We start from the raw sequence: 12866 nt of genomic DNA, 5'->3' as shown, positions 1-12866 counted from the left end.
AAAAAAAAAACAAAATATATAATCTTTTGAATAAATCTATGAATGTAAATTTTGTATAATGTTTTAGAACTCAAATTACTAACCTACGTCCAGTAATTAAATAAACATCGAATCCCTTCTCTATCGTAAACATCGAAGATATATGAAGAGTTCGATATAAATCAGGTTCCACATCCTCGTAAACCTAATTTTGGAATCTATAAACAGGCGATAACCTTAACAAACAAAGCCATTCGCCTAATTGGACGTTGGGAAGGGACCTACCAAATGTTAGACCGAGCAATCATGTCGCGACATTTACTTTACTAGCTGCGCTCGTTTGAACACTGCTCTAATGAGACTGAGATTCACTCTACCGACCTTTACATTACGAACCTCAACCGTTTTCTGTTTTTATTTTATTATTACTTCTCCGACTTAACTTTTATTAAGTTGTGATAAGAATAACAAGAAATTACAATTTTACAACTATGCTTTTAAACATTTCCTACATATCTAATTTGCGATCTGACTGTTCTATAACGAAATATCTTATGAAAAAATGTTGTGAAGGGTTCTTAAAACTATTTGTCTTTTGGGTTCGTCAACCTTCTACGAGGCATTATACTTCTTAGTTTGCGTCTACGCTTTCTTCTGTACTATAAACATTACTGATGGCCGTAAGTTTGTTTAGTTCTAGATAAGGTTAAATGTAATTCAATAACTTTTCATTGTAAACAATTATTACTTTAAATTCAATCACAATAATAAAATAAAATAAAATTGACAATTATTTTATTATCGATTTTATCACATGAATAATTAAATCGGAATATACAGATAGTCGCCGTACGTTTGCAAGCAAACATTATTTAACGAGAAATTTATTGGCGGGAAAAATACATCGTCCATTTTGTCAGATGTATCATGTAACGTCACTAATGGAAACAGCCGGATGGATGATTGACATACAATTATGCAATTGCTTGTCGTGAAATGAGTTTTGGTTAGCGGGAAAATTGTAAACTCTGTAACAATTGTTGGCTTAGGTACTGAACTATACACTTAGTGTAAGGTTATCGGAACTGCTCGTACCCACCCTTAGAAAAAGGAGATATGCCACGGTGTAGTCGCAATGAATATATAGAAAAAAACCCTGTAGTTTTTATGAACCCTTAAACCCTCTAAGCTTCTAATGTCATGGCTACATCACAGACTAGCCGCCTCCTACGAGCAAACATCAAATCATAAAGCATGAAAGGGGTAACCATTCTCGTATGCCGTATTGTTTATACTCCAAATAAAATTCAAGGAGACCAGTCCTGTTATTAGGCCCTTCACGCGGGTGACTGGCGAGTAAGGCGTAATATTGTAAAGTTGACTGCTTTTGACTTGATGGTCTTCCAAGGACCTGATCCAGCAAGCCACTGATAATCATGCGATGGATACATAGCAGGTGGGTTTGTTGAGTTATATAATATCTAGCGCTGGATAGTACCTGTACTCAATATACAAGTATTAGTTAGTTATTTAGAATTACCAGTTTTTTTACTAAAAGCACGTGAAAGTATATAAGCCTACATCAACGATGCATTGTTATAAAATGTTTATTTATCTGTTTGTTTATTCCTGGTGATCACGAAAAGTAGGATCAATGTGACGGTAATTTTACTTGCAAGTACGTAATGTTATGAGTAACTTGAATTACATTTAAACCGACTTCAAAATTGGAGAAAAAAAATTGGCTTTTTTTTTAGCTGTATGGTAGGTAAGTACTTCCTCAATTAAAGGTTCCTCTTCAAAATTTTTTTTGTACTGATGTAGTTCCATTGTCAACGAGTCACAATCCTCGAAAATCTAATAAAACCTATTAAAGACGATCACGAGTACAAAGAGGAGATTTAAAAAACTACACACAACACGGAGCTGATAAATAAGAAAGCTGATTATGTAAACATTGTTTTATTAATAACTGAAATTTACATCGGTTTGTTAAATACAATTACTTCATACTCAGGATAACAAGCTTTGGACGATGTTAGAACACTATTACGTTTTTAGGATTTTAAAAATGTGGCAATAACATTGTAACATCATCCGCCCTACAGAGACCACTTCCGTTTAGTTTGAGCAGTAGTCGAGATAGCTTGACAAGGCTACACAGCAAATATTGGATAAATTAAATTAAAAACGACAAATAATAAATTACCGGATCTGAATGATTACTACACGATCAGTGTCAACGAAAAGAATCATAGTGATTTTTGAAGTAACAATCAATGAAGCATAGAAAAATAAACATATTATTAAGACAAATCTTAGAAAAGTAGAAATTGGAAGTTATTTGCTGAATTTATCTGAAAATATTACATCAAAATTTTATATTTCATTAATAATAATTATTATTATTTAAATTAATCACCATCGCTGTAACATACAAACACATCAACATACATTAAACTAAACATAATGCAATTTAAGTCACTATACATCTAAGAAAACATTAAGTATTGTACATTTATATTAATGCGAGATGGGCTCGCCTCTGTTCAGTAAGAAAAGAACGCTTTACAAACAACATTTATAATTTCGATTGCAGCCAACGGAAACGCTCAAAACTTTTAAAATTACATCTAATAAACATATATTATATTACAACAGACAATAAAAAAAACTGGCAGTAGTTATTATACAGAGACCGACACACACACACCTCGACACGCGCTACACGACTCTACGCTATCTCTATCTAAGACTATATACATCATGTACACAAATTTATCTACGGTTTTTGTCTAAACATTGTCTATTAACGTCCTCATTGTATATTACAATAATAAATAAAAATGCTATTTTAACAGGTGCCAACGTTACGTTGTATTTATGAGGATTATTTAAATTTCTTATTCATTTAAACGCTATATAGGCCGTCGGATGAAAAAAAATATCTCAAATTATTAATATAAGTATGTAACACAATCCTGCGATAACAGTCGAGTAAGCGGAATACGGTTGGAGTAAATACATCACAAGAACTGACCGTCCGAGGGCGTTCCAGGAGAGATGTGGCGAGAATCAGTGAATAACAAATAAAATATAATGAAATCAAAAGCATAGACAACGCTCTCGGTTCGTTTAATCGACTGCCTCAGAAGGTTGGCGGGAACAGAAACATTACCGTAGTACTATTAGACACTTTAAAACATTTTCCTACATTCATTGAACAGCCACCAGTGTCACCGGCGGGTCCACATCTACGCTTAACATACACCACACGCCGCTACACTTGCAGTGGGATTATAAAATTTGTATTAGTAATTTGGAGATATGCCTTCGGACTCGGAGCTTGTGGGAAATTTGAAATTTAGATCCATCGCACCGAGTGGCCTCGGCCTTTGACGTGATCGGGGGACAGTAACGGAGCGATCAAAATTTCAAATTTCTATATGATCTTTGACCACACGTTATACGCTTCGCAGCTCACTACAATACAATACATACGAACAGCTGTTGATTGAGAGATTATTAATTATAACATTATTAAATATGTACAAAGTTTAAGACTAACAGAGACCAAGAAGGAAACCGTAAAAAATTTACTATTACCATACAATATAAAGATCGTCGTCAGAAAATAAAATGAAGGAATAACAAAAAAATAAAAAATAAGATAATAAAATATTAGAATAGATTATGATATTTCGTATCCGTCCAAGACCAGGGACAGATAAAACATAATTTGGATTCAAAATGTTCAAGATTCGTTCATTGAAGTCACAGTATTAAAAGAGATCGCGCCCAAAGTAATATAAATGGCGTATTTTTTAAATTTGATTGCTCTCGTTCACAATGTGAGCGGTCTTGTCGGCGGCTCGGTACAGCGGATTCCTGTTCTTGATGGGCAGAGGGTGGGCCTCGGTGTTGAAAACCCATTCGTTTAATGGCAGCAAGGAGTCCTCGGAGAACAGCAGGTACAGATACTGGAAACATAACAAATAGTCAGATACAGTTAGTGATTAATGCTTTTAAAATACTATTTATATATATAGAAAACAATGTAGGTATATTATATGAGATATGTACACATACAAACATAGATTGAAAATATTATACAAGCGTGACTGACTATGTTACACATGTGTGAGTGTGCATTTTAGAACGTATGTTAGAGTGGGGACTTGTGTGTGTGTGTGTGTGTGTTTGTGTGTGTATACCTTAAGCGTCTCCGCAAGGAAGAAGCTCTGTTGCACGTCGTCGCCCTGAGGCGAGGCGTGGTACACGTTCAGCAGACCCGTGTACCCTCCCTCCACTCGACAGTGCTTCTCGAGAGCCTGCAACATTTAGTTATTATATTTTACATTAATATTGAAGGAATATTGGAACGTATTTAAAGTTAAAAGTTTAAAGAAAAGTTAAGTTTAAAGTTTACATTCATCCACACAAAATGTTTAATAGAAAGATTTAAACGATATATGTCTTTTTTAATTTTATATAAAATTGTGATTACGGTCCAGGATAAAGGTCACGCTCGTTAGTAACATTATTTTACGATAAACAATAACTTATTGTTATTTCCTTGATAATCTCTAATTACAACATTTTGAGACACAATTTTTTATATTTATTGATGTCTAATAAATCCAACATCATCACAAGATGTGTGCTCACAGCGACAACGTGGAGGAGAAACAAGAATAGTGCCCGTTTAAATAATGCATGTCTTAATGAAGTACTAAGTTTGTGTTCGGACCAATGGCGATCTTTACCTGAACAGCCTCCCAGCCCCAATCTCTATATTTCTGTTCCTTGGTGAGTCTCCACATGATGAAGTAGCTCTCGAACGTCTCCGGCCGCAGGAGGTACATCTTCTCGTTACTCTTCATAGCGCGAGCCTCGACAGCGCCAGAGAACCTGAGGATATGGACGAGTCGGTACAGAAACAGAGTTTTGACGACCAGCTACATTAATATCTATGTTTATATATATATATATATTTCTATAAAACTAAGAATCTTTTTCTGTTCAGTTTTGGCAGAAAAACTTTCTTTTCGTCGGGTTAAAGAACATATTATTTCATCTTATTTGTTTACTTTCTGGTGACTATGGTCTATGGTAATGAAAGTCTCTTCTATTTGCATAAATTATATAATGTTTATTATAAATAAGAAATAATAATAAAGAGCCTAAGCCTTTACAGCGAATCGTTGCTACATGTCAGAGATCAAGAAACACAGATAGATATGTTTTTAAAAGAAGTATTTTTTATCAAAGGTCAGGTGATTGTGGGGAATTAAAAGAACAGTTTGTCAGAAAAATTACAAAACAAACACAATATATAACTCTACTGGATAATTAATTATTGTTTGACGGAAAAAATACTAAAAGAAAGTTTAATTTTGGTCAAAATTTTGTGACCAAAAAGATTTTCTTTTCATTATGTAATTTTCTACAGTATTTTTATATTTCTATTTCCTCACCTGAAAGCCTCCGGTCCGAGTTTTGTTTCCGAGCGGTCGTAGCTCTCGTGACAGGTGTGAGTCAATTTGCGGGCCACGTCCATGTACCGCTCCGACAGAGAGTTGGACATTGTTGTTGAAGCGAGGGCGAACATACCACCTGGGAAAGATTGACGAGTGAGAAACAGAGAGGAGAGAGGAAGAGAGTGAGAGCAGACAGAGGAAAGGAAACAAACAAATAAGCAGCAGTGTAATCTTGATATATGGAATACAAACTCAGCGTATTACCTGCGAAACACGACAAGTGGTCCATCTTCTCTTCAAATATCCTGCCGTACTTGACCTCCGCGAGGTAGGCGAGCCCTGAGGGCGAAGTCCTAAGCATCTTATCGAGAGCTGCCTGCATCGCCTCGTCGAACATCTCGCGGGCCTGGACGTCCTCGTTGTCTGATAGAATCCAGGCCTTCAGCAGATACTCGTAGAAGGAGTCGCCTAGCGCTCCCAGAGATGTGTGCTCTGGAAAAGTTGTTATAATTATATATATATATTTAAATATATATATATTTAAAGCTATTTTTTATTTCCATAAAATGTCACGGTAATATTGATTGAATGTATTTTATGCTTGAATGGTAGATGTCTTGTAAATTACTAAGACATCCAAACATCGACTTATCTTAGTACACGTTTTAATTATCCTTATCCAGCGGATCTTCGTAAAGAATTGATTACAGTAACGAGTGCCTCGGTTCCATGTAATTGTTTTGTTCGTCGCGGTTACTATTATACTATATTATATTATTTTATAGGCTTGAATTTAATATTAATGACACGCGTAATGATTTCCTAGTATTGCTATAACTGTATGGATGAAGGTAGTTTAATTTCAAACAAAATTATAATATGGTATTTATTTTCTTTTCAGTGGTCATTGAGTGTTTATAACTATTGAAGGCTGTGTTATATATTCCTTAGAACCCTTATAATAAGTTAGCTTTGTTAGACTACAAGTGTTCGTTTCACATTCAGTAACATACCTTAATACTATAATGCGAGAAGATTGTGCATGAAATACTGTAAATAAATTATTTGTAGGTCCTGTGATAGTGAAAACTAGTGCTAAGGTGAATGTTATTTTAAGTAAGTTTCAAACGTTATCAATATTTGAGCGAGATGAGACTTTACAGAATTAAAATATTAATAATTTGGATGTAAATATAGAAAGAATTTTTACATATTATTTATGAAACATGGATTAAAGAGTTTTATCTACATTGAAAAACTCACTAAATAAAAAAAAATACACACACACACACCCGGATGAAGTAAAAACAAATTTTAAATCTAAAACAACCACAAACGCAACTTTAACCGGAATTCTAGGCTACAATTTAACTTTAACCAGAATTACTAACTTTGCCGGCGGTTAAAAAGTTAAATCCACCGTCTCTGGTTAAGTGACAAGCTTAAATAAAGCACATTTGAAATAATTATGTAACAACAGGGATGTAACTTCAAACTTATCGATGATTTCGATTCTATATTGATTATCGACTCTTAGGTAGTAGTGATGTGAAACACTTCAAAAAGTATTAAATTGAAATATTAAATCAAAGAATTTTTTTTTTGTATGATGCACAATTTTAAATTAGTACATTAGAAGAGACTAATACTAAAGGTATTCGTAGCAATTAACTAGAAAGAGCACGGTTTGCGGTGGATTGTTCAGGAGATAACGGACTTGTTCTAATTAAAAAAAAGTGGTGAAAAAGTATTGGTTTGCAATAAGTTTGAATACTGTTATATCATAATATATGGACAGGTCCCTCTGTACTTCATAAATAAAAAAAAAAATAGTCTCTTGGACTAAAAAATGTATGATACGTAATATTTTTTTTCCATAATGACAGCTAATTTCTTCAGGTATACTCACTCTGCCCCCACTGTCCGTTCCTGGGATTGATGTAATTGGGATAGAGACCTTCTGGCTTCTGGATGTTGTGAAGAACATCGCGAATACGATCGACCTTCTGTCTGTACACTGAATATATACAAAACATTTATATATACATATAATTAAATGTATAAAAAAAAACATTATATGACGATCCGAACCTTTGAACGGACGACATCTTCATATATATTTCAATAAATCTTCTTAATGACTTAACCTTTTTTAATATCAATCAAACTCACCGTCTTTGCCGGTGACATCGCTCAGGTATGTGAATTCTAGATGAAGAGTCCCGACTTCAGACAGTATACTGTTAGCGCCAGCCCAGTGATACTGACGATTGGCCTAAAATATTACACTTAGATAGTTATATATTTTGATGTAAAGCAAAAGTACCGCTTGTAAAAAATAACATTGACAATCTCTTACAAGATCTTTTGAGCGTTGAAGACAAAAGTTTTGTCTAAAATTTTTCTATGCGATAAGTTTTAAATATTTTAATTCAAAAATATTATTGCAAAGTCAATTACTATTTCATTGCTCAGACCTCCTTAGACACCGTGTATAAAATATTAATACAATTTTAAATATTTATCTATTCTTTATTCGAAGGTTTTTTCATTATTGCAATTCTATTTTTAAATTATACAAAAAAAAAAAAAACTAGCAATCAAAATGTACGCATATGATACAGATGATAATGAAGTAATCTTATATCGCCTGAAGTTTTAAGCAACCCATTTAAAAGTAATATTGGTAATGGTACTCATGAATTACGTTATGTCCAAATTACAGATAAAAAATAGTGCAAATTATATATAAATTTTTGTCATTGGAATATTTTAATATAAATGAAACTAAGGTTTTCGGATACTCTGCGATTTAATATTATTAACCGATCACGGTCGTTGTAAAAGAACCGAAACTTCGGGATTATGTATTGTAGTTATAAAATAATAAAAAAAAAGCGCAGTATGCGAAAACCTTAGTTAAATTTAAATGAGTACACGAGATAATCTTAGATATCATTATGTTTAAATGTAAATCGGTCAATCGAATACGGCTTCGTTGTCACAATATTATGAATTTCCAGCATTCATTTTAATTGGACTCACGTACATTCTGTTTTAAGTCCCCCCCGGGAGATGTCTATACTTAAAACTTGCTTCATTACCATCAGAGGGATGTCAACTAATTTATGGTTTATTTTATTGTATAGTACTGTTTGATTGCGGTTACGCTTGCGAAATTATTACCACATGGTTTTTTGGAAATTTTTTCTATGTATAGGTTTTTATGTGTAATTGTCTATACAATATATATCACAATTTCCATTATTATAGATAATGTTTTAATAGAAAAGACGGGTTCACTTTTATAATATTATTTAAATATGTCGCAGAGTCGGATGCTAAATGTAGTTAAGACAAAATTTATAAAAGTATTGACTATGGCCAGGAAACGTATTGGGGAGATCATTAACAAACAAATTATATTATTGTCAAGTGTCCACGAGGACGATGAAAAATTTACAATCGAAATGTAATTTCTGATAATACTTTATTATGATTCTAACGAATGTTTCTATTAATAGGTACACATAATTGTTTTGTTTTAAAACAAATAATATGATATTATAAATACATATCACAGAGTTCCTTCACAACTGAATTATTTAGCTATAGTCGATAAATCATATTCATTAATAATTTAAAGAAAAATAATTGATAACTAAAGCCGCAGCAGTAATAAACTTAAACCCGCTATCAGTTATACAATATATCTGATAAGGATGCAAGTAAAGGTATCTCTTAAAAAGTCAAACACGATAATGATAAAGAAATAAACAATTTCTATAAACTGAATTCAAATTTGTTGATCAGAAAAATTAATTTCTCTTATTCATTAACATTTTTAATTGGCATGCTTTATCGGAACGACGAAGGCCAGCGAGTGGCACACAGGGGTCCGATAACTGAGGTCCGTCTCGGATTATTTCGGAGGTCTCAGATAAAACGTATGATTTGTTGGACTAATGAGAACCGCCGCTTACGGCACTGAAGTCTGAGACATCGCTCTCTGATAACTAAACGAAAGAACGCGCGTCGATGTATAGACGGAGAATTAATGAAGCGTTTACACCGAACATATATTTTAGGAGAGACGGCTCGTAATCAAAATGCCTATATCAAGTTCAAACACTGATAGTGATGCTTTACAGTATTTTTAAACCGTTTAAACAATTGGTATGGTAATGTGTTATCAACGTTTATTTTTATTCGCAGAACAAATAGTACATAGAAACAAGATAATTTTCCATTTTTTGAACGCAACATGTTTACCATGTAAATTAACATTTGGATGAGTAAAATAAATTAACAGCATTTAGCATAAACGTATTCTGGATCAATTGAATTGTATCCAGTGAGTTTAGAGTGGATGTAACCGCGAGGTATAGTTTAATAGTTATTTCAAGTTAAATTCATTATCAGAATAACCTCGCTATGACGGTCATGATCATCGGACCGCATTTTATATATAAATAAAAAAATACATATTTAAGTTAAGACAATCATAATACTTGAACTGAAACATGCGATACTTTTTCCTGAGCGTATGAATGTCTCGTATCCTAAAAACATTTAGCAAACAAGTAAGTCAATGAGTACTTTGAAGTCGAGCTATCAGATGTTGAAACTAACCGGTCCCAGATGATAACGAGAACGAAGAACCGATTCCAGAGACAATCAGTCGTGGGTACCTAACGTTTTGTCACTAACAAATATGTTTCTACTGTGATATGTTTCATCGTAATGTAATTTAAAAATTATTTGACAACAGTATATAATTATACAATTCTGTTTTATGATAATCGCAAAGTATCATATAAATATAATATGGAATGCTTTTGTATAAACGTTATTATTTAACTTTGATCGAGTTCATTTGTACCCAATTACGTATTTTAAACAAACGCTTTTTAGTAATCACTTTCAATTTGAGATTTCGAAACTATTTAGAAAATTTTTAAAAAGCATATATAATAAACATTTATATTTCTATATCTGTAAATAAACATAATATAAGACACACGAAAGGCTATTTAGAAGAATACTTTTATTCGTTCCGATTTTCCAGTTATTTCTATAATTTTTAAATAATCAATAAATTTGAGAAACTTTTGCTATTGATTTTTTATAACATAGAAACCTGTAATTCACTTATAAAATGACTTGAATTCTAAAGTATTGAGTAAGGAGTATCTTTGTAATTCTTTCCATTGATTTATCGGAAAACTGTAGCCAGCAATCGAGTGGGCTCTGTTTAACGAACTGATTCCTGAAGTCCTTTCTAAAACACTGGCAGAGCTAAACTAACTGGCTATCTAGGTTTAATGATTGCTGAAGTAATCTCTCTTCTTCTATATTAAGAATATTTCGTATTTATATTGATTCAACAAACTTCTTTAATCATAATTCTAAGTCCACAATCATTATAAAGTTTGTAAATAAAAGTCATTGTCACTGCTTTTCTATATTTAAATTTATTTTTTATACGGAGGTATAGTAATTACCGATTGGAGTGCGTTTGTTGGTTACGCAATATGCTATTCTCTGAAAGCTGACTAACAAAACACACATTCTAACACATCCAACGACCCACCGACCCACCGACCTACTATTATTGCTTAGCAATATATATTCTAGGGCGCTCTCTCGTGCTAATAGTTTGCACTAATTGTGGACTTCATATACGCAACCGAAGAGGAATTTCACATATATCGAGTAAAGTTGTGAATGTTATAGAGCTCTCCACCTGTATCTCTTTATAAGGAGCGTCATAGAGTTTACATTGATATTAGATTATACGAATGATATCAATTTTGGAGGAAATTTTAAATATCAATTAGGTTTATTATCGTGGTATCTCACTAAGGAAAAAAGCTCAAAACAACCGCTTTTGAGTTCAATATTGACAAATTTAATAAAGAAACATAATAAGCCTATCATTTGTTTTAATTTTTTTCTATATTATAGAATAATATATAATGAAATGTTTACCTTATTTGATGGGTTTATGAGGGCGTAAGGTAATCCAGTGGGTGTCTCGAAGGCCGGCAGTAGGGCGTCGGCTACCTCGGCAGCCTTATCACGGAACACGGCGTCTCCTGTCAGGGCGTAGCAGGACAGGAGACCACCCACGAACCTGATTGTGGTCTCGAACACCGACAGATCCGAGTCCTGGTAGCACCACCGTTCGTGTCATTATGTGATAATACATACATAATTTTTAAGCTCTACAAATTCTGAGACAAAAAACTTATTTACATAAATATTCGTTACATTTTCTTTTTCATGGCGTTTATTAATTTTTTAATATCCTGTAAGTTTTATGTTAATAAAGTTAATGAAGCTTTTATCGCCTGGATCCCGTGTTAACAATTCTAAGGTGACAGCCGAAAATATCTACTTACTTTGAATTAGGGAGGACATATTTTCTTATTAGTTGGAACTTAAAAAAAAAGTATTCAACAGGCGAAGGAAGTTCGAAATTAAAACAAATAAGTAATCAAAAGAAATTACTGCTTTTTTGATGTTATCGTATATTAATTATGTATACAGTGGTAAATATATCTAAGCCATTTTTATTACAAGACAACCGTCAAACGACGCTGCATATGAAGCTCGTTTAATATATTTAAAATAAATATTTATCGAGCATACACTAACATGAAGCAAAGACATGAAATTCGTAAAATATTTTAACATTCTAATAACGTTAAGTGCGTTATAATATTTTTATTGCATTGTAAAAATAATAGAGAACATAACCTACATTCTCAGTTCAGTTTTACAACCAAGCTGCGGTTAATTTAATTTGCAACGTCGCCCTAAATTCCTATAATAATGTACGTTAAATGTTACGTGGGGTGAGATTATATTATGGGAATTTCGTTATGTTTCACCATTAGATCGATTTCCATGGAATATATAAAATAAAACTAGTTTTAAAGCTTATTTCCCATAAGTCTGTTTTATGTCCAAAATAATATAAAGTGTAAGTACGATGTTTTTTCGTACATAAAATTATCAATTGAATGTGAACTGTGCAATAAGTTTAATAGAGTCAAGGTACTTACAATTTCATTGATGTGGAAATGTTCTGCTATCCAGTCTCTACCTTCCCTGAACTCATCTATCAGTCCCATGACGTACAGCGTGTCCATACCATCGACGATGGTGGCTCCTAGATCACCACCTCCGAATACACTGGTCAGATGAGCTCGTTTTGTCATCGGCTTCAGCTCGTTCTTACCCCACGCGTATAACTTATAGTTGTTCCAGGCGTGACGCATCATCTGAATTAAAATAAAAGTATTGTTTAGATTAAAATATTTCAAGCCATCATTTCAATACGTTATTTTTTTAATTCTCTTCAGTGTTACGAATTACGTGTAAGTAGATTGTATATATTTT

At 32.9% G+C, this 12866-nt stretch overlaps 1 protein-coding gene across 1 annotated transcript in view; it reads right to left on the bottom strand.

Moving 5' to 3' along the window:
- Window positions 1–1925: 1925 nt before the first annotated feature.
- The window catches only part of LOC116766689 (mannosyl-oligosaccharide alpha-1,2-mannosidase IA), a 44959-nt gene continuing 34018 nt past the window's right edge, over window positions 1926–12866 (bottom strand). The window contains exons 2-10 of the mRNA XM_032656723.2: window positions 12530–12748; window positions 11451–11630; window positions 7632–7734; window positions 7369–7476; window positions 5724–5951; window positions 5457–5595; window positions 4746–4890; window positions 4194–4310; window positions 1926–3959 (exon numbers count right to left, since the gene is read on the bottom strand). Coding sequence (XP_032512614.2) covers window positions 3804–3959; window positions 4194–4310; window positions 4746–4890; window positions 5457–5595; window positions 5724–5951; window positions 7369–7476; window positions 7632–7734; window positions 11451–11630; window positions 12530–12748 — 1395 coding nt within the window. The 3' untranslated portion in view covers window positions 1926–3803. The remainder of the gene's footprint in view (window positions 3960–4193; window positions 4311–4745; window positions 4891–5456; window positions 5596–5723; window positions 5952–7368; window positions 7477–7631; window positions 7735–11450; window positions 11631–12529; window positions 12749–12866) is intronic.

The sequence above is a fragment of the Danaus plexippus genome, chromosome 10 (assembly GCF_018135715.1).
Source record: "Danaus plexippus chromosome 10, MEX_DaPlex, whole genome shotgun sequence".
Lineage (NCBI taxonomy): Eukaryota > Metazoa > Arthropoda > Insecta > Lepidoptera > Nymphalidae > Danaus > Danaus plexippus.
Note: the sequence above shows the minus strand (reverse complement) of the source record. Positions and strands in the feature narration are given on the sequence as shown.